Genomic DNA, 22,737 nt, shown 5'->3' with positions numbered 1-22,737 from the left:
GAATTAAAGCAGGATATGTTTCCAGTGGCGAAGTGGATCTCCTCTCCTCTACTGTGTTGGCCATGACAAATCAGGTTATTCTTTTGTGTTCATAAATCTTCTCTTGTTTCTCAATTTCTTTAGAGATGGGGGGTCTTACCGGCCTTTGCGACCACTTGTCTCTTCTGAGTATCAGGCCTTAATATCGAGAGGATGCACCAGGGATAGTTTGTTTGCTTGTATGGGATTAATGAGTGGGAAGATGTGATGAGAAATGGCGTAATTTGTTTAGTGATTAATGATTTCCCTGAATGTTGTATGGACCACTTCAAGTATGTTACAATTTCTTACTGTGGTGGTCCATGTTGCTTCAGTACCTCTGACCCTATTGTACTGCAGTTGACCCCACTAGAATTACAGACAAATAGTATGGAAGTCGGGAACATGCCTGGCCTAAATATCCAGTTCCAAATAAAGACAGTGGACGCCAGGGGAAAGGACAGATTATCAGGCAAAGGAGCAGGGACATGTTGTAGAGAGTGTACCAGTAGAAACACCCCAATAGCATGAGGTCTTCTGCTCACCCCCACACCCAATACATAGAGGTCAATCTACATAGAGGAGGAAAACTGTGTGCATTATTGTATATGAACCGTGGTGTGTTTTCCCCTCCTACTTTGATTGTACCCATTGGGCAGCATTTTTTACGGAATTTTTATGTTTTTTATTACTTGTGTGCGATGCTTTGAAATCTGTAGATGTAAGTGGTTTATAAATACTCCTAAATAAAATAAACAAATAATAAAACCAAAAACATATACAGCACTTCATACACTAAAGCACCTGGGATTTTTCTTCCCTTTATGAAGGTTGATCTCCACATAGAAAATGGCAATGTATGAAGTCGCCCTGTGAAGTATTCAGCAAAATGATCTAACTTCTGAACAGGGTCATATGGCTGAAAGTAGCATCTGTGTGTGTATGCGCATGTGTTTAATGGAATATTCCAGATCCTGCATTTTGCACACAATACAAGCACAAACATAATAAACAAGGGATCTGTGCACACATGCTTGGATTAAAAGACGTTGGCATAGCACTTTCCCATGAGTTTCTCTCTGTTCTGCTGTGACCATCTGGAATGGAGCTAAGAGCCTTAAAAGCTCCTGTTGGGAGCATGGCCTGTTTCTACAACTGTGCAGCGTTGTGTAGTTGCCCAGAAAGCATACACCTTCTCTCACATGACAGCAAAGGATGCAGCAAGCTCACACACAAGGTTGACCTTGAATTCCAAGCCAAAAGCTTCCCTCACTGCTAACATTCTTCCCTTCCACTTCTCTGCTGAAGTGATTTATAGTGCAAGTCAGACAGTGTCCTTACCTGTCTGCTCAAATTGCTCAGTTGCTCAAGTTCATTCTCTCCCATAGGTCCTGTTGGGACATAATGGCGGCAAATTCTGGGTTAATCAATTAGTTCACGATCTACTGGATCTCATGCTACTGTCTCTCTAAATATGCAATCTTGAATTGGCCCGATAGGAGGTTGTGCGACATGCAGACCTGGGCACTATGGGTTATTCATGGGTTAAACAACCCAAAGTTAACCTAATCATAAGTTAACTGGGTTTTAATTAATTGGGTTTTAATTAGTTTATTTGACCCTTGTTTTGCTGCCATTTCATGCAAACCGTGTCATTGTGTTTTTATGTACATGTCTTTTAATCTCCCTATACTGAATTTTTAATGTTTTTAGTCTTTGTAAACCACCCAGAGAGCTTTGGCTATTGGGCAGTATAGAAATAATAATAGTAATAATAATAATGTTGCCCCATCCCTCAGGCCTTCCCTTTTGCCCATGTTTCTATAAATGCCTCCACTCTGTTTCTTCCCATATTTAACTCTCTGTCTGGCTGTCATTTCCCTCCCTTGTGTTTCTCCTTATTTCCTTCCTAAATTACTGCAAAGGAGCCAAGCACCTTTCCTACTTGGACATATTTTCCCAGTACTGTTCCACAGTTAATTGAACTGTGATGTAGAATATGCTTTTGGAAGTGAAGCAGGCCTGAATTGGTTATTGCCTGATTGATGACCCTTCCTCCCCCCGCCCCCCCCCCCATTATTCTGTGCCATTTTCTGCACTGGATGCATTGAATTTGAAATGTACTTTTAAAATGTAGAGCCGTGCACTTTCTCCACTGTATCATAAGGCACAGAATGCTCATATAGCAAGAAAGGAGGCCTACACTGGAATGGAGCTAAGAGCCTTTAAAGCTCCTGTTGGGAGCATGGTCTATTTCTACAACTGCGCAGCATCGTGTGGTTGCCCAGAAAGCATGCACCTTCCCTCACGTGATGGCAAAGGATGTGGCAAGCTCACACATAAGATTGACCTTGAATTCCAAGCTACACGTGCATACAGACACAGATGCGACATTCTTCCCTACATATATTAACGCTCCACCATTTCAGGAATCCATATTGGGAACATTTTGAATTCTTCTTCTTCGTTATCAGTAACCTTTCCGTCCCTTCTCTCCAGTGCCAAAACACAGAACCTCTACAAATATTTTTTAATGAACACAAGTCCTGCCACTCTTGCCATTCACCTACACTCCGCCCCTTATGACCATCCCCCAAACTGGACTGTGGCTGAAGCTGGTTTCTCCTGGATTATACGTGGCTCTTCCAGGCATGCGTGATTTAGCAGCATCCAGTTGCTGTTCTGCTTCAAGCTGCACGTGGAGCAGCAACGCTGCTTCCAGACCTCTGAAATCCAAACAACATTTGGGTGGGGGGAAAGGTTAAATAGTCCTCCTCCTTCCCCCTCTTGCTACATTTCTGGCCCACCCACCCCCTTTGCCAGCATCACCACCACACCTGCAATTTAAGGAGGGTGCAGGAGAAAAATAAATGGGCACAAAGACACGCTATTTGAAAAGGGAAGGGTTAAAGTGGTAGAGCTGATTCCTAGGGCTCATCTACACCAGGCTTTTATTCCAGTTCTGCTCCCCCCGTCCCCGCCCCCCCCTCGAGCCGATCATGTCAGATGATGCACGCCTCTCCCCGTAGCTAATGCGGTGTTTCTTGCCCTAAACCCAGGGTCTTTTGAAACTCTGTATGTGGCGAGTTTTCCAGTCACAGTGGCTTCAGTGCAGTTTGGGAGTCCATGTGACCTCAACTGGCTTCAGCGTGGGCTGGTGAAAGCAGCGCTGATTTGCAGACGGGAAGAGTAATTCCTTGCCTTGGGGATGGGAGTCAGCCCTGCTGCTCTGAAAGGATGCTGTTTCGACCCTGCGCTCAATCACTGCCTGCCCCTTTAAATATTCACAGAGTGGGGAGGGGATCATAACAAGGCTGTTATGTATGGAAGTGCAAAGGTATGCAGAGCCTTACTGATTTTAAAAGCGTCACTGAGAGCAGTGTGTGTATGTGTAGGGAGCAGAGAGCAAGGGAGCAGAGAGCAAGCCTCCTCACTTCCCTGCACTTACCTATTTGATGACATTCAGTTCTACTCATTTGCCCCATTCAGACTGGGTTTTTTAAATGTATACACTGCATTACTGGCTACCGTTTGTCCCAGGAGGAGCTAACTCGATTTCATGACAATCTGTATTTAAACAGAACCACCTCAAAGCCCATTTCCATGTAAATTGGCTCCTAGAGAGGAGAGAGAGACCATAGAGAAGCTATACAGGCCACAACTAATAGAAATAGTAGCTGTGTGATGTGGCGAATGCAACTATTCCATTTTGGTTTGTTTTTAAAAGTTGGATTTCCTGAGCTCTGGAGGAAAAACAGGCTGGTGGGGGAGACTTGGAGAAGGGTGGCTTGCTCATGATATCATGCAGATGCCCTGAAAACGTGAGTGAACAAAGTGTGACTTGTTGTTGTTCAGTCGTTCAGTCGTGTCCGACTCTTCGTGACCCCATGGACCATAGCACGCCAGGCCTTCCTGTCCTGCGCTTTTTCCCGGAGCGTGCTCAAGTCCATATTCATTGCATCGGTGATGCTATCTAGCCATCTCATCCTCTGCCGTCCCCTTCTCCTTTTGCCTTCAGTCTTTCCCAGCATCAGGGTCTTTTCCAGGGAGTTTTCTCTTTACATTAGGTGGCCAAAATATTTGAGCTTCAGCTTCAGTATCTGTCCTTCCAATGAGCAGTCAGGGTTGATTTCCTTTAGGAGGAATATTTTATAGGAGGAAAGTGTGACTATTCTGCAGTAAATGCCCAGTGTGGAAGCAGCCTCAGATAAGCTCTGTGGTTCGGTGTACATTCACACAAAGAGATCTCTTGGTCATAGAAACCTACCCCCTGTGAATGGACTATTGGATCATAAAGGTGTTTTTAAAAAAATCGGTTCTGAGAAGCTAAATGTGCATAGGTTAGGTCCTCCTCCCACTGTAACTAACAGTGGGGAGATGAACAAAGGCTCTCCCACAGCTTCAGAAAAATATTGGTCAGTTTCTCTGCTCTCCTGGCGCATCCTGAGCTCAACTTACTTCATTGCACATATCACCAAAAGGGAAGTGAGCAGGAGACTGGAATGAAGGGATCGGGGCAAGTCCAAACAGGGCTAAGGGAGAGAGAGGGGAACTGGTTTAAGCATCACACCCTGAAGGGAAGCCAGCAGATTTACTCTCCCCTGCCAATTTGCCTTGATATGCCTTCTTTTCAGGAGAACATGCACTCCTGCCTCCCACTGGTTAATTTGAGTTCCCTCCCTTCACCTTGAACGACACTGCAACTGCAGCAACAAACTTGGCATTACATTCCTAAGCCAAGGCAAAATTTAAGGTAAATAAGCAAAAAACAGTGGTGACAATAGAAGCTTTTCATCGAGATTCCCCACCCACCTTTTATGCTATTCAGCTACCTCCCTCTAGATATTTCTCATCAAATCCTGTGAGTGGGTTTGTGGCAACCGCTGCCAGCTGCAAGGATTGTTTTTCTTCCTGGTCCCCCTTAGGAGATGCTGGTAATCAAACACCTGGCCTTCTTCTTTATCATACCTCCCACCTACTGATTCCTCCCTCTCTTCTAAGGTGGCAATGATGAAATGGATTTTGACATTGAGAAGAGCTCTGGCAGCATTGTTATCGCAAGAGCCCTGGATGCAAAGAGAAGGTCGAACTACAACCTCACAGTAGAAGTCACCGATGGATCGAACATCATCAGGACACAGGTCAGCATCCCCAGAGCCTGATCCAAACCCTTCAGTGTGGGGAGCTTTAATAAGAACTAAGATGGGCTGTAGATAAACAGATGGAGTCATCTCAAAAATAATTCCTTTACAAAAATGTTTAAAATTCATATTTCACTTCAACTCATCAGATTTCCACAGGTCCAGGTCTAGTCCACATCTTAACCCAGTTGCCTGTTGTGCATATCTGGCAGAATTTATAAAGGCCTGTTGACTGGTAAGGCTAGGAGAAAGATGAGGAACAGAAATGGTGGAACCCTTGCTCCACCTCTTCCCCTACTACATGTTCAAACAAGATCCTAAAGCACAGCCAAACCACTTTGAAATTAGTTTAGCTAACATAGCCTGGGAATTATTTGCTAGAGATATTTAGCCTCATCAAAGAGCTGCAGTTCAAGGACTGCTTCACTAGTAGTCATGACAGTCAAAGAGGGTCAAAAAGCCCTGATATATTTACAGTGTAGACGTGCCTCTTGCCCCCGACAATCAGGCTCTGCCCTCTTTCCCTCCTGCTGGGAGGGATAGATAGAAAGAGGTTCACCTAGAAAAACAAGGTGTTCCGCAGGGATCTAATACAATCCTTTCTTTGCTGGTAGCCATTAACCTCATGTATAACATGGGAAATTGTGGGAAGCTGAAGCTGAGGGTGCCATTCCACTGTGACTCAGTCGTTGGCCGATGCCGTTTTGAATGTCTTCAGACATTGTTCTGCCACTGAGAGTCATCCTCTGACACCCTGGCTGACATGCAATCCCAGCCTCCAGGAACTTCTTTCTCTGTTTACTTTGGCATTGGCAGCCACTGCTGGATATGCTGGTGAACCAGCTTTTGCAAAAGCGTGGCAAGCTGGATTTCTCCAAAGAAAGAAAGTTATTGCATCAGGCTGTCCTTTTCCAAGGTGTGGCTGTGTGATGACGAGCAGTCGGATCAGATAGAAGGAAGGTGCCAGATCCTCTTTGCAACATGTGACAGCAAGGGACGGGTTTATTTTTCCTTTTACAAGGGCCAGCTCTTTCAAATATGTTTCCTCACTGCTTCTGATATAAGTACACTTTCCACCATTCCATTTCTCCCTTTATTCTGTTAGTTTCCTAGAATGAAGTTAACCTACATTGAGCTGCACAAAACGTTCCGTAATTTTGACATTTGCTTCCAAAATAGCATACCCGATGCAGCCAAAGATGCACGTTGCTTCACCCTTTTTGTTCCCCTAGCTGCTGCTGCTTCTTGCCACCATTTCCTTTTTCTATGCCTTCGCAGTCCTCATCGTCATTTGCCCATGCTTCATTTAATCAGATTGGCTGTGATGACCCATGTGATTTTAGTTACAGGAGTCCATGATATCATCGCATCAGATGTTGTGTCATCAAGTCAGGGCCAGCACAAACATCAGCACCAAGCATCCTTGGGCATCTGCCAGCACCCTGCCACAGCCCACCAACTACACTTGCCCTGGGCCCCCTTTATAATGTCCCATGATGCCCCTGACACAGTGTCACTCTGGGACGTTGTGAGAAATTATAATGGCAACCTCGGGCGCCTAGTGCTGTTTGGAACACTGCCACCAGGGCCAGGTAAGCCCACCAGGGCCCACCACTGGTGGAGGGGCCCATCAAAGAGCACTTTGCCCAGCCCCCCCAGCCCAGATGTGGGCTTGCATCGTCATCAAGGAAAATGGTATGGATCACCACAACAGATGTGTTTAGATGACAGTTGTGGGCAAATGAGGACAAGGATTGTGAGGGTAAGAATGGAGAAGGAAAAGAGTACCAAAACAGAACAGCAGTGCTCCTGGATGGGGTTTCGCTTGCATGGCGCTCCCCTGCAAATACACGTTTGCATTGATAGACATGGCAGAAAGCACAGACCCAAACCCCACTGATTCTGACATGCTAAATGCACATCCAAAGCCACCCTAAGGCAAGCATTTCTGGGAAGGGCTTTCAGTGAAAAATGGTATGATTGCCTAGGAATTGGCTTTATACCAGACCCTACCTGACCTTCTCTCATGCACACTTTCTCTTCTCACCCCCACAGGCCTATATCCGTGTGATTGACATCAACCAGCATTGCCCCCGGTTCTTAGAGTACCAGTATGAGGCACACATCCCAGAAGACACGCCTCCTGGGACCAAATTTGTTTGGGTCAGTGCAACAGACAAGGACCCCGGGAAAGGGCTGATCTACACCCTTCAGAGCAGTGTGGATCCCAGAAGCATGATGCTGTTTCAAATAGACCCAAGCAGGGGCACCCTCATGACTGTGGCAGGGCTTGATTCTCAAGGCATGTCCATGCACACCTTGACAGTGATGGTACGTGAGTCACAAAAAAGCAACCTGTTTCTTTGTTTGTTTGATGAATATACTATTCTATCCCATCATCTCCTGAGGGGCTTACAGTAGTTTTTCTAAATAGTAATAGTTCTCTCCCCAAGGGACTCACAATCTAATGAAATCAAATGGATTTGATTCCAAATCCCGTGTTTGGCCTCAAATCCCATGTGACTCCCATGTTACAACAGCTTCGCTGGCTACCAGGCTGTTTCCAGGCACAATTCAAGGTACTGGTAAAAAGCCCTATATGTCCTGCTCTAGGCTGAGTCTTGGCTCTTTGCAAGCAAATACAGAGAGCGATGCAATAGAATAGTTAATTTGGCAAGCAAATCGTCAAGCACACAGATTTCAGTCCTAGGAGTTTTAGGCTAAGGCAAGAGTAGTCAAAATCAAGGAGAAATCAGAACACAGGCAGGCAATCAGACAAGAAGGATCAGGAACAGCAGGAGTGGTCAAGGTAACAGGCAAGAGGTCAAACACAGTAAGGGAGCAATCCTATGGCCACTGGACAACGGCTAGACGGTCATAGGATATCTGATTTTCCAGGAACCGACCTACCCCCACTTCTGTGCTGCCTCAGAGGCAGTGTGGAACAGCCCCATCCTCCACGCTCGCAAGAGGAGTACAGAGCAGCCAAAAAAGGGCACTTCCGGAGGGTGTTCTGGGGCAGGGAGGGCAGAAATGCCTGTACGACACATCCTATGTGTCATCTGGCAGCCTCCTCCTCCCCTGCTCTGCCCTCCCGCAGTTAGACAGCCACAGTCAGCTGTCTAGCCGAAAATGCAGAGCAGGAGAAGTGCGGAAGGAACGACCTCCTCCGTGCATCTCCTGCCCCGCTTTGGCTAGGCGGTTGCCTCCGAGTTCGGAGGCGTCTGCCTATCTGAATTTGATTGCGCCCTAATTCAGTCAGGCACGTTACTGAGTTCAGAAGCAGGGTCAAGAAACAGTCCAGGGTCAGTAGCACAGAGCATCCATCGCAAGGCAAGGCACAAGAGACCAAGTCGCGGACGCTGGAAGTAGCAGAGGCCTTGTTCCCAGCAGTTCTCAGGTTACCAGTGAGAGCTGATATAGGCAAAGCTGCTAGAGCCCCCCCCCCCCCCCGATGCTCCGATGCTTCCTGTTAGAGACTTGTCAGATGTCCTCCTCATGAGGAGGGCCCAACTCATGAGCAGTCCTCTTCAGTAAGGGAGCACTCCTCTGCCTGGCCACCATCTTAACACAGACCTTAAGGCGCCGGCGTTCTTGGGGGCCAGGGCAGCTCAGCATCTTCCTCTGCCTGAGAAGCTAAATCCTCCACCTCTCTAGGAGGCAGATTCAAAGGCATCACCCCAAGGGTCCTGGACTGTCCTGGCTAGTGCCAGGGTCTCCTGAGGGGCCAACTGGCTCTGATGGTTCTGGCTCCTCCTCTGAGGATGACTCTGGTGGCGGCAGGACACCTGGGACCATGGCATTATATTCCTTGGGACTGGCGACTTGAAAGGCTGCCTTCTCCCATACGAGCCTGCCCAGGTTTTAAGATCTCCAAGGGAGGCCCTTCTCTCAGTACCACCACCATCAGAGGTGCATTTGGTGGGGATGCACGAGAGGGCCTTCTCGGTGGCTGCTCCCAGGCTTTGGAACTCCCTGCTGAGGGAGGTTAGTTTGGCTGCCTCTCTGTGGTTCTTCCTCTGGCAAGCCATGTTGTTCTTCTGGCAGGCCTTTAGCTTATAAGCTGGTCTGTTGCTGAAGTGGGTTTTCATCAGTTTCTGGTGAAATAAAACAATATTTCTTTTATTGTTGCTTTTTTGTGTTTTTAATTCATTTGTTTTTATGTTATATTTTAATTAATATTTTGCCTTCAATCTGTATTTTATTGTTAGCCACCTTGAGTACCATTCATTTGTGGAAAAGCAGAATATGAAGAACATAAATAAATAACAAAATGGTTTGGGGGATAAAAGAGACCAAATGAAATTAAAATAACATTATAAATGTAAAGTCTGTTTTTAAAAAACAAACAAACAAGATCACATCATGAATAACCAGACATGGATTGTATCCAGTGGTGTTGTTCTGCCAGCAGAAGGGAGAGGGATGGTGGAGTGCATTTCCCCTTCTCCCTGCAGCTCAACTGCACACCCCCACCTGCTCTGGAACATAAGAACATAAGAAGAGCCCTGCTGGATCAGACCAAGGGTCCATCTAGTCCAGCATTCTGTTCACACAGTGGCCAACCAGCTGCCCACAGGAAACCCCCAAGCAGGACATGAGTGCAACAGCACCCTCTCACCCATGTTCCCCAGCAACTGGTGTACATAGGCTCACTGCCTCTGGTACTGGAGATTTGGGGGACTCTGGAGCAGATTTGGGGGTGCTCTGGGGCTGCTGATTGGGAGGAGAAGATGGAGAAGTTCCATCGTGCCAAGCGGAAGTCCCACTGTGCGAATGGACTTCCACCCATGCGGCATTGGCTGCAAGGCTAATCGGCCATCCAGAGGCAGGGATGGGAGAATCAGGGATGCTCAAGCTTGCCGAGTGTCTCCAAACTCCACTTCGAATCTCAGTTCTCCAAACTCCCATTCTCGTTTGAGTCTTGTTTTTCTTTTTTTCGAACTGGAAAAGTGCACTTCTGTGCGCATTTTTCAAAACTGAACATTTTTCTCTGTTGACTAAAGTGTGAAAACGCCTTTCTTATGCCCATCTTAAAGTGCGCATTTCCCCCAAATATGCATTTTTGAGGATGATTGCAAATTTGGGGATGTGTGAACTTTTTCCGAAAAATGTGCTCACATCTGGGGTTGCAAACAGGGCAAGCTCTGATGATCTGAGAACAGAAACGAAATTCTCGTACATCCCTTGAACAAAGCGTAGATATCACCGACCGCTTGCCATTGCCAACTGGGCAGCAACAGGCTCTGTCAAGCAAGCAACAAGTGGTAGCACTGATGGGAAAGAGGATGAGGAGTAATAACAGCTGGTGACAACGGTGGTGAGAAGGGAGACAGGAGGGGGCCCGTGGCAGGGGCCCTGCGCAAGGGCCCTCAAACACTTGGAGCTGGCGCTGCTGCTTTGAATCAAGGGGCTGAGATGTGGCTCTTGGATTCCTGCCTGGGAGCTCTCCCAAATGAACGAGAGTGGCAAAGACAGCATCAGTTCCAGGTTGGCCTTTTATACCCTTCCACCAGGCGTTCTGCAACTGGAAAAGTGCGCCATAGGAATGGCCTCTCTTCCCTGAGTTTGACACATCTCCATCCCTTCTGCCACTCAGGTGCGAGACCAGGAGGTTCCGATCAAGCGAGACTTTGCCAGAGTTATCATCCACGTAGAAGACTGTAACAGCCATCCTCCCCAGTTCACCAGCCTCCATTATAAAGCGGAGGTTCTGGACGCAGCACCAGTAGGCACAGAGGTTCTGCAAGTCCGAGCCCTGGATCAAGATCATGGAGCTAATGCTGAAATCCTCTACTCCCTTGAGGCAGGTAAGGGACTTGAGCAAGTCATCGCTGACTGTGAACACAAGTGCTTGCCGGAGCAAAGAGTGCAACTACACATGTTAGCGAAATATACCCCTTTCCAGTATACTAGATGTGCAAGACTAACTAGAATAGTGAAATCACATGCACTGGAGTGGACTGGCATGTGAATATACAGCGTCCTTCTCCATCCCTATCCTCCCAAACCCTTTGTGTAAACTGAAGACAGCGCACCAGGGTCCCTCAACTATCACTGTGGTCTCCAAATTCATCAGCCATTTTTTTCTCTGATACTGGTTTGTGTCCTTCTAGTTACCAGTAGCACAGGCTTATCTACAGCAGCAGAGTAATATCACTTATTCCTGCATATGTTGCAGAAGAATAGTATTTTCTCGCTTAGTATTTATAAATGTGCAGAGTCTCTGAAACACACAATTAGTTACTGTGTAATTCAGTGTATAGAAATGCTGTCCTTTACCCATTGTATTTATTAATCTATTTATTTCTTTTAGAATATTTATATAGTGCTTCTTATTTTAAGAATGCTGAAGCAGTTTGCAACAAATTATAAAACAATACATCATTATAAAAGCACAACAACATTTAGACAAGTTACTGATTGGGAAAAATGAGGGTAAAAAAGTACATTTTTAATCAGCATTGAAAGCACATGATCATCAGAGCCTGATGTATTGCAGAGGGGAGATCATTCCTGAAGGAAGGTGCCACCACAGAGAAGGCCCATTGCTGTGTTGCTGCCATGGGACGCTGCACGGTGTGACACAACCAGCAAGGCCTCCCTTGAAGATCATAGTGGTCTAACAGGTCTATTTAGGGGGAGATGATATTTCAGGTAACCTGGTCCTAAGTTGTTTAGGGCTTATTATGTCAATAATAATACCTGAACCTGGCTCTGTAGCAAACTAGCAACCAGTTCAGAACAGGTGTTATATGTGCATGGCAAGGCACTCTACCCAACAGCCTCGCTGCAGCATTCTGCAGGAGGTGCAGCTTTGAAACCAGCCTCAAGGGTAGCCCTACATAAAGAACATTACAGCAGTCCAGTCTAGAGGTTATCAATGCATGGATCACAGTGGTTCATCTATCCGTGTCTAGGAATGCGCGCAGTTGACTTCCCAGATGAAGCTGGTAGAGGGTGTTCCGTGCCACAGAAGTTACTTGGGCTTCTAATGACAATGATGAATCTAGGAGCATGCCCAAACTGCTATTTGTTAGCAGAACCCTCCGTGGAATAAGGCAACCGTAGTTAAAGACAAATGGGAAGGATGAACATTGTTCGTTTAGCAACACCAGGCCATATAATGTTCAATGGATCAGTTTTGTTCTGCTCATTCTAGACCGTAGTGGCTTCTGAAAAAAACAGTCACCCTGTTTAGCCAGCTTGTTGAACAAACTGCAGTAGCAAGTCTAGGACAGTGAGCATTTTCTGTCTTTGAGTTCAGGCCATTGGCTGTCTGAGCTGCAAAGCAACAGAAACTTATTGTGTTCTGTATCGCTTTTTGTCGCCTCCTATCTTCAGGCCATCAGGACCGAACTCTAGCATGAATGCCTGTTAACCTTTCTAATTGATGCATACCCTTGATGGCACATGGCTTATACAGTTTCACATTCCTAGATCTCTTCAGAGAGCAGGCTGCCAGGGGGTGGGATCATTACCCATTATACTGCATTGAGTAGAACTCTTCGTCCCTAAGGCTCCAATCCTTATTCAGAAGTAAGTTCCAGCACTAAAATTACTAGGGCTTCCGTCTGAGTAAACTAGTACAGGGTCATACTCCTCCCATGTGTAGCAAGATTCTTATATTAAGAATATGTGGCACAGTCCTCAGGGCACAAGCCTCAGGAAACAGGATGGCATTTTCCCCCATCAACAAACATTTTTAAGAACCATTATTTCCCAGTGACTGAAATGGGTATGTTTTAATATATCAAACTAGGTGTGTAGATGGAAACCAGTAAGTATAAGGGCAATTCAAGAGTGGGTTTGCTCTCTTCATTCAAGCTTTCATTTATTTATTTTCAGGGAACAATGGGGACATTTTCACCATAAACAAGCTCTCTGGAATTATTACAGTTTCTCAGAAGCTAGATCACCCCAAGCAAGAAAGGTTCACTCTCACTGTAAAGGCAGAAGATCAGGGATTTCCCCAGCTGAAGGATTTGGCTACTGTGAACATTTACATTAAGCCCTCTGATGGCACACCTCCACAATTTACAGAGGAGGAATACGTTGTAGAGATCAGTGAATCTGCTGCCATCGGCTCTCCTGTCATCCTTGTTTCAGCCATGAGCCTTTCGGCTGTCACCTATCAAATAATAGAAGGAGATGAGAATGGCTTCTTTTCCATTAACTATCAATCTGGACTTATTTCTATGCAAAGCAGCCTAGATTTTGAGCAGACTTCGTCTTACCAGCTACAAATCCGTGGCACCAATATGGCAGAGTCATTTACGGATGTCCTGGTGTTTGTTTATATCATAGATGAGAATGACAATGTGCCTGTCTTTGAAAAGACTTCTTTTGTTGGCTGGGTCAATGAGAACATCCCATTGGGGAGTATGGTTATGGATGAAAACAACACCCCATTAGTGATACGTGCATCAGATGCTGACCAAGATTCTAATGCTTTGTTGGTCTATGAGCTTTTGCAGCCAGAGGCACTGATTTTTTTCAAAATAGATCCAAGCATGGGCACTCTTACTACTTGTGCTGATATTGACTATGAGCGTATCCCAGTTTTCCACTTCAGTGTCCATGTCCATGACAGTGGCAACCCCACTTTATTTGCTTCCAAACCCATTGAAGTCACCATTTATATCAGAGATATAAACGACTGTCCTCCAGTATTTACAGAAGGTATTTATGAACTTTCAGCACAGCTTCCTGTCCATCAGGGTATGGAACTTTGTACAGTACATGCAAAAGATGTAGATTCAAAGATAACCTACAGCATAGTGGAAGGTAATCATGACCATGTTTTCTACATCCACCCAATAACTGGTGCCATCTCTGTGCTGAATGCTACTACCTTGGGTCGCTATCACGAACTCACAGTTCGAGCTGGGGATAGTTTGTATACAACTAGTGCGTTGGTAAGAATAAATTTTATTGAACCACAAAACAGCAGCTTAAAATTTGTTCAAGATTTATATACAGTAACAGTGAAGGAAAACTCCACAGATATTCAAACTCTGGATGTTCTTAGTGTCACTGGGAATCAACTGAACGAACCACTCTTTTACTCCATCGTGAATGGCACAGAAAGGTTCAGGATGATCCAGTCTTCAGGAGTGCTGCAGACCAAGGGCGTGGAATTTGACCGTGAAACTCAGGACATGTATGAGATTGCAGTGGAGGTAAAGGATATTAGAAATCCACCAAGAGTTTCTCAAGCAATAGTAAAAATAAATGTGGACGATGTCAATGACAATCCGCCTCGTTTTGAAAAAGTGCCTTATTACATAGCAATACAGGATGGCACTGAGCCAGGCGATGTTGTCTTTCAGGTTTCCGCAACTGACCAGGATCTGGGAAATAACAGAGTCATTTTTTACTCCTTTGTAGAAGACTACAAATATTTCTGGATTGACCCCTACTTAGGGGACATCTCGCTCAAGAAACCTCTTGATTATCAATCTTTAAATAAATATACACTAAGAGTTATTGCCAGAGATGCCGGTGAACCTCCCTTGTATGCTGAAGAAGAGGTTGTAATCGTGGTGCGTAACAAATCCAACCCTCTGTTCCAGAGCCTCTTGTACACTGTGAAAGTGCCTGAAAACATTCCACTCTACACGCCTATTCTCCATATCCAGGCTCGGAGCCCTGAAGGCTTGCGCTTAATATACAACATTGTGGAAGAGGAAGCCCTTAAACAGTTCAGCGTTGACTTCAAGACCGGTGTGCTTATGGTCACTAGCCAACTGGATTATGAATCTGACACAAAACATGCCTTTACCATCAGAGCGACAGACACAGCAGTGGGTGCCTTTTCAGAAGCAATGGTAGAAGTAGAAGTTGAGGATGTTAATGACAATTTACCTGAATTTTCTCAGGTGGTCTATACTGCGTCTGTCTCTGAAGGTATGCTGTCTCGGACTCCCGTTGTACAGCTGTTTGCTACTGACAAAGATTCAGGGCGGAACAAACTCATTTCATATCAGATCTTGGAGGACCGTTCAGACGCGTCCAAGTTCTTTCACGTTGATGCCAGCACAGGTGAAATAACAACAGCTCAGGCTCTAGATTATGAAGCCAACCACGAGTTTCACATTAGAGTTAGGGCCACAGACCATGGGATGCCTCCTCTCAGCAGTGAAGCCCTTGTGATGGTCCATGTGTTGGATGTCAATGACAACCCACCTCAGTTCAGTCAGCTTCAATATCAGGCGAACGTGAGCGAAACGGTCACCTGTGGCCACGTTGTGCTAAAAGTTCAGGCTTCTGACCCGGACAGCAGGGACACCCCTAGGCTGGAATATCTGATAATTTCGGGGAATGAGAAAAGACATTTTACCATTGGCAGCGCTTCTGGAATCATTTCCACACTGAATCGTTGCAAAAACGACCTGGAATCTTTTTACAATCTGAAGGTCTGTGCCTCAGATGGAGTGTTTAAAACCACTGTGCCAGTCTACATCAATACCACAAATGTAAATAAATATAGCCCATCATTTCAGCAGGATGTTTATGAAGCAGTACTGGCTGAAAATGCTAAGGTAGGAACCAAGGTGATTGAGTTGTTAGCTATTGACCCGGATGATGGTCTCTATGGCACAGTAGATTATACCATCATAAACAAGCTTGGTCAAGAGAAATTTGCAATAGATGACAAGGGGCACATTGAAACACTGCAGAAACTGGACAGAGAAAATTCCACAGAGAGGGTTGTTGCCATTAAAATCATGGCCAAGGACGGGGGAGGAAAAGTGGCATTCTGCACGGTCAAAATCATACTCACAGACGAAAATGACAACCCACCTCAATTTAAAGCTTCTGAATACATCTTGTCCATCCAGTCCAATATGAGCAAGGGGTCCCCAGTCATTCAGGTACTAGCTTATGATGCTGATGAAGGTGTGAATGCCGATGTCACCTACTCTGTTGATTCAGTGGAGAAGGTCATTGGAGAGGATGTGATTGAGATTAACACTGCCACGGGAATTGTTACAGTCAAGGAGGTCCTAAGTGGGCTAGAAAACAGAACAGTGAACTTTAAAGTCAAAGCTGAAGATGCCAGGCCTCCCCTTTGGAATTCTGTTGTTCCAGTGAACCTTCAAGTTGTTCCAAAGGAAGTGTCTTTGCCAAGGTTTTCTGAGCCACTGTATACCTTTTCAGCATCTGAAGACCTCCCAGCGGGATCAGAAATAGGATCAGTTAGAGCTGTGGCAGAGGACCCCATCATCTACAGTCTAGTGAAAGGAACCACTGCTGAAAGCAATAAAGAGGGGATATTCGCTTTGGATAGACAAACAGGGGCCTTGACTATCCAGAAGGCAATGGACCATGAGAAGATGAAGTGGTACCAAGTTGATGTTTTGGCTCACTGCTCACACCAGAATACTGACTTGGTCTCTTTGGTATCCATAAACATCCATGTAAAAGACGTCAATGATAACAAACCTCTTTTTGAGGCTAATCCCTACAGAGCCTTTGTCATGGAGAATATGCCAGCAGGGACCACTGTGATTCAGGTCACCGCCAATGACCAGGATACTGGAAGTGATGGGGAAGTGACCTATAGCCTAGGATCAGAACCAAGCAACATCAGAGAACTCTTCACCATTGACAGTGAAAGTGGCTGGATCATGACACTTGAGGAACTAGATTGTGAGGTCCAAGAAACATACACGTTTTTTGTTGTGGCATCCGACCATGGCAGAAATGTCCAGCTTTCTTCTCAAGCCCTAGTGGAGGTCACGATCACTGATGAAAATGACAATGCTCCACAGTTCATCTCTGAAATCTATAAAGGGTCAGTGGTCGAGAATGCTGAGCCTGGACAGATAATTACCACTCTTAGAACTATAGACAGCGATATTTCAGAGCAAAACAGACAAGTCTCATGTTACATCACTGGTAAGAATCTACCTTTCGTAATATTTTTGATAAATTAGAATAGGTCTTCTTTCTGATAAGTTTGCTTGTCTTTGAGAAGACCATTATTCTATGAATTAGTCTTGAAGTTTGTAAGATGAGTATCTAAGGTGACAGTAATTATAACAAAGGTCCACTTAATACTAGGGATGTTGCAGACACCCGACTGGGTCCGGAGGTCTCTTGCCCCCCCACCCGAACCACAATCCCTGGACTGAGCCCCTGCCCTTGCTCGCACCTACTCATGCTCTCCCGGACTCACCACAACCTGTCCAGTGGGTGTCTACCATTTTGCTGCCTTTGGGGGGCTTTTTACAGAAAAAAGGGGGCTAAAAAATGTGCATATTTAAATATGTACAGTTAGGGGCCAGAAAAGCTTAATATGCACAACATTAGAGTCATGATGCCTCCTAATATTGCACATGTTAAGCTTTCCCAGCCCCAAACTGCACATATTTAAATATGCGCACTTTTAAGCTCCCTTTTTCCCATTAAAAAAAAAATGGCAGGCGCTCACCAGACCAGCCTGGGGTGAGTGTGGGTGACTCCCTGAGTTCATGGGGGCTCGAGCATGGGTCCAGGAGGGTGGAGTGGGGGCAGTGCTTCAGCAGGCACCCAGAGTACCCAAGCTGGGGTGGGTTCGCACATCCCTACTTAATAGAAGATATTTCTCTTCAGGAAGTTTTGTGGGAATGGTGCAGACGTGAAAACTACATGCCGTCAGTCCCAAGGAAGGCAGCTCTTTGAAACGAGAGAAGGGGAAAGCAGTTCCTATGTCTGGCCTCTTCCTAAGGCACATTATGCTCAGTAGAAGTTATGGGGGAAATCTCTGATGGAAAATACGTTGTGTGAATTAATCACATAACATTAAATTATTTGAATTTTAGTAATTATTGCTACTAATTAAATATAGCCAAGTTCTTTTACATCTACAGTGTGAATTCAGCTGTTGAGGAACATCCAAAGGTCAACTAATCAGATGTTGATTAATCAGGAGTGTTAAAACCCACCCCTCAGTTATCTAAACTAGCCCATGTTTATTTCTACACAATAGCTGAGCTAACACTACACCATTTGCCATTTGCTCACCACAAATGCCTCTTGTGATAGAGTCGGAGGATTTGAATGTTGCAATAATGAATGTCACAGACCCAATTATCAAGTTGCCAATGTGAGTTATTATTATTATTATTTAACAGATTTATATACCGTTGAACATACTCAGAATTTCACTAAGTGTTGGATACAGCCTAGCTCATTGTTACGCTATCATGGGAGGGCTTCCCTATATGTCTCACTGATAATTATAATAAGGATGTTACTGCAAAGCTGCCCCAAACAGATAGAGAAGTGGTTGGTTCTGAAACAGAGGGCATGATGAAGGAACTGCTTCAGTACATACTATAATTGTCTTCAATCCAGTCAATCCGTGTACTCCATATAGAGGTTAAATTTTGTGAATTGGCTCAGAGTCAGGTGTCTAGATGAAGTGATCGAGATACGATGTTTTCTTTTGTTCCTTATAATTCATCCAGAAGCAAGCAAATTCTCTAGTTTTCTTACAGCAGAGGTGGCCATGCCCCCTCCCCCAGGCCCCACCCCTTTCCCCTGTTATCTCTCATTTGGTGGCTTTTGTGGAGTGTTTTCCCTATTCTAAAAGGGAGAAATGCCTCTCTTAAAGCCTCCTTTCAGCAAGAGCTTTAAGCTACATTATCCTAGTATTTGTATTTTTGGCATCACCCCCTTTGTCTTTGGCCCCACCCTTTAGCCTTTCGCCCCACCCACCACTGCAACATGGCCCACAAAAGCTTCTCCAAAATGGAATTTGGTCCTTAGGCCGAAAAAGGTTCCCTGTCACTGTCCTATGCAGTCCATTTGGACAGGGTGAATGGCACTTAGGCGACTCAGGATACCTGCCTCCTTGCCTTATCTCTCTCTCCTGAAACTCTTTTTCACCCTGTATTTCACAACTATGCCTTCTTTGCCTTAACAGAAGGAGATGTTCTGGGACAGTTTGGTGTTGACAAGGTTGATGGAGAATGGAGGGTTTTTTCCAAGAAGCTTCTGAACAGGGAAGAGACAGAAAAATATCTGCTCAGAGTTATGGTATCTGATGGGAAGTTCCAAGCAGCAACAGAAGTGGAGATTTCAGTCCTTGATGTCAATGATAACAGTCCTGAATGCAAGCAGGTGATTGTGTATGTTGGTAAAGCTGCATCTCTTCATTCAAAAACACACACTACAAGCTGTATGACAGCGGAGCTATAGTGCAACCTGGGGCAATCACTTGAGCAATGACATGCCTGCAATGTGGAGTCACCCCACACTATTTTCCATCACCTCCTGTACCATGAAGTGTGTCCTAGTTCTTCTGACTTCCATGCTCCTAGAAATTCTCCCTTTGTAATAGCAATACAAGATATTAACTTACTCCCCTAAAGAAGAAGAACTAGTTTGAAAGTCATCTGGTATAATCTCGGTGCTTTGTAAGTATTAAAGTACAAGGATTGGCTGGCCGTGTTGAATGAACTCTTGTGCACCTTGGGATTTTGTAGCTGTCTTCCATTGGTGTAGGGCACATGTTGTCTCCCTATGGCACACTGTGGTGAGGATGGCAGAGGCTGATCTGTGGCTGATCAGATTTGACCTATTTATTATACTTTTATTTCACTTTTCTTTTAGAAAGTTTGGAGCAACTTACTGATCCAAGCACTGATCAAGTCCACATTTCCTTAAGATTAGTGTTGCCAGATATAACATAACCTTTCAGAATAACACATAAGCTGGTGGCTCAGTGGTCTTGGCTTTGGGCCTCAGGATTAGATTTCTGACTCTTCGATTCTATGGTTTTGCTGATAACTGATCAGTTCGTGTCTCCTTGGAATTACAACATCTGTTACAACATTGGACTGGAACCAATGACCTAGGGAGGTGGTGGGCTCTCACGCACTGGAGGCATTCAAGATGAGGCTGGACAGCCATCTGTCAGGGATGCTCTGACTTGGATTCCTGCATTGAGCAGGAGGTTGGACTCGATGGCCTTGTAGGCCCCTCCCAACCCTACTATTCTATGATTCTGTGATCTGTTAACACATCTGGAGCAGGCCACTTCTGCTAGGCATTTTGTGTACCTGGAATGAAGTCCATTATTTTGCTTGATAAGATACTTGCTCTTCTTTCCAGACGCCATACCAAGGGAAAGTTGCAGAAGATGCACCTCAAGGGTTTTCTGTTTTGAAAGTGGCAGCCACAGATGCTGATGTTGGCAGCAACGGCCAGATTATTTATAGTCTTCATGGATCTGGTGCTGAGGAATTCCGACTGGACTCCCATACAGGTAAGAAGGGAATCTATACACACACATCGTGGCTATTTTTGAAGGTGTATTATTGGTTTTCATATTCATTACTTGAATATGCATTAGAGGTCAGAATGTTGTGCCTATATACTGTAAAGCAGGCAGAGACTTTTCTTCCAGGCAGTTCTTTTTGCTTGGATGACCTAGCATTTGGTGCCTCTCCTGGACATGGCCTGACAGCTGAATACTCTGACATGGAGAAGCTTCTGCAAAACATTATTTCGTATTTGAGATTCAAGGACCAAAGATTTTGAAGCCAAGATTCTCCTTAATAATGGTTTGTATCCTTTTCCAGAATGGCCGATTTTATTCTGGGCAGTTCTACTACATGTGGCTTGACTACCATCTGCCTTAGGCTAAGAGCAGTGTCAGCAATTGTCTGGGATAGCCCAATTACATTTTTAAATTAATTTAACGAGTGAAAGATACCATCTATAAAGACCTGTGAAATGGCTTTCCCTAACACTGGTTGCTACAGAGAAACTTATTTTCTCCAGGAATATAGTTTCCCATGTTCCCTCAGTTGTATCTTCGCCACAGCCCCTCCACCTGTATTTAAATTTCCAAATTTTCTCCATTTGTCTGGAGCCATTTCTTGAGCACAGATGAGTAGAAGATGTCTTGTCCATAAAAGGCCACTTTGATATCCCTGGATTTCATGTTTTTAATCCCACCAGGGGAGTTGACCACTTTTGCATTACTGGACCGTGAGCTGAAGCCAGAGTACCAGCTTGTTGCCAAGGCAACAGATGGAGGAGGGCGTTTTTGCCAGGTGGGCATAACCCTGGACGTTGAGGATACGAATGACAATGCTCCAAGGTTCTTTCCCAGCCATTGTGCAGTAGCTGTCTTTGATAACACCACAGTAAAGACACCTGTTGCAGTTGTCTCTGCAAGGGACCCTGATGAAGGTAAGTCAAAATGTGGTGTTTAGAATAAGTTCTGTTACAATCTGGAAAATATCTTCTGCACATGAAGAAGGAACATAGCTTGCGACCATGACTGAACTTTAAACATGTCTGGGTTTTTGAGTGTGTAATCTTAAGTGGCTTATTTTTTAAGCGAGTACAAGATACTTAGGAACACAACTCATAGTCAGTGGAGATAGAGACAGACCACTGTACAGATGTATGCAAATATGCTCTGAAAAGTAAATTCTACTGAAATGTCTAGAACTGGAACATCTAGTGAGTTCCAAATTAGGTTTTCATTTCTACCTAGATCGATGAATGAGAAATGTCATGTATTCTTTCTGCAGAGGGAAATCTTCTTCTACATTATTTTTATAATTAAAATTTTCACATTTTATATAATAAATGGCAGGAAATTCTGTGCCAATAGAAATTGTATCATAGAAGTTCATGTATAACAGTAATATAATAAGCAGGGGTGGGAAACATGTGGCCCTCCAGATATTGCTCCCATCAACCATGATAATTGGCTGTGCTGGCTGGGGCTAATGGAAGTTGTAGTCCAAAAACAGCTGGAGGGCCACAGGTTCCCCACCCCTGCATTAAACGGGTCATGAGCGAAATCTGTCATGCGAGTGGAAATCCACTTGCACAATTAGACTTTCTCCTCTTCTCCCCCCTGCAACCCCCCTGCACCCCATAAAATCTGCTCCAGCGGGCCCCCTGCTCTCCAGAGCAGATTTTGGGAGTGTGAAGGGGAAAGGGGAATTATCCCCTCCCTGTCTTCTGACAAAAGCAGTTCCATCATTAGGAGGACTTAATTGGGTACCACCCCTTAGGTCCAGGCTAGCTGTGTCACGTTATAGGTAAATAATGCTAAGTGGCTTATGTATCTATCCACTGCAGCCCATTGGTTGTAGAATACAGCTACCATCCCTACTGCTTTCTGATAACAACTATATATTGTCAGCCTTATCGTTTCATAAATTTGACATAGCTACTCATTTCTTGTAGGCTGTATATCTAACTTAAATAATTCTGGCCATAACAAGAGATTTGAAAATGAGTACAACATGGATACTTGGAACACACTCCTTCACATAAATGAACAGACACTTCAGTTATAAGGTTATTTTGAGCATATCGTCTTTGGAAATTACTATTTTCCAAAATTTACTGGCTCTTAAAACATTCCCACCAGAAGTGAAGAAGCACTCCCTTCACTTTATTGCAAAACCAACCATTTGTCATTCCTGGTGTTTTATCTCTTAGAAGGTTTCCAAGGTGTCCAACACCACTGCATGGCTGTCTTTATACAATTGTGTCTAAAATCTAAACAGACAAAACATCTTGATCCCATGCTAAGGAGAATCACCATCCCATCTGT

At 44.9% G+C, this 22,737-nt stretch overlaps 1 protein-coding gene across 1 annotated transcript in view; it reads left to right on the top strand.

Moving 5' to 3' along the window:
- Positions 1-22,737, top strand: part of FAT2 (FAT atypical cadherin 2) — a 97,244-nt gene that overhangs the window by 36,605 nt on the left and 37,902 nt on the right. Inside the window, exons 6-12 of the mRNA XM_084832434.1 lie at positions 5,020-5,159; positions 7,215-7,490; positions 10,759-10,969; positions 13,008-17,063; positions 19,075-19,271; positions 20,265-20,418; positions 21,117-21,350. Coding sequence (XP_084688560.1) covers positions 5,020-5,159; positions 7,215-7,490; positions 10,759-10,969; positions 13,008-17,063; positions 19,075-19,271; positions 20,265-20,418; positions 21,117-21,350 — 5,268 coding nt within the window. The remainder of the gene's footprint in view (positions 1-5,019; positions 5,160-7,214; positions 7,491-10,758; positions 10,970-13,007; positions 17,064-19,074; positions 19,272-20,264; positions 20,419-21,116; positions 21,351-22,737) is intronic.

The sequence above is a fragment of the Heloderma suspectum genome, chromosome 2, assembly GCF_057233095.1.
Source record: "Heloderma suspectum isolate Gila_16-S chromosome 2, 16-S_ref, whole genome shotgun sequence".
In the NCBI taxonomy this organism is placed as follows: domain Eukaryota; kingdom Metazoa; phylum Chordata; class Lepidosauria; order Squamata; family Helodermatidae; genus Heloderma; species Heloderma suspectum.
The sequence above is the reverse complement of the archived record's forward strand: the minus strand, read 5'-3'. Positions and strand labels throughout refer to the sequence as shown.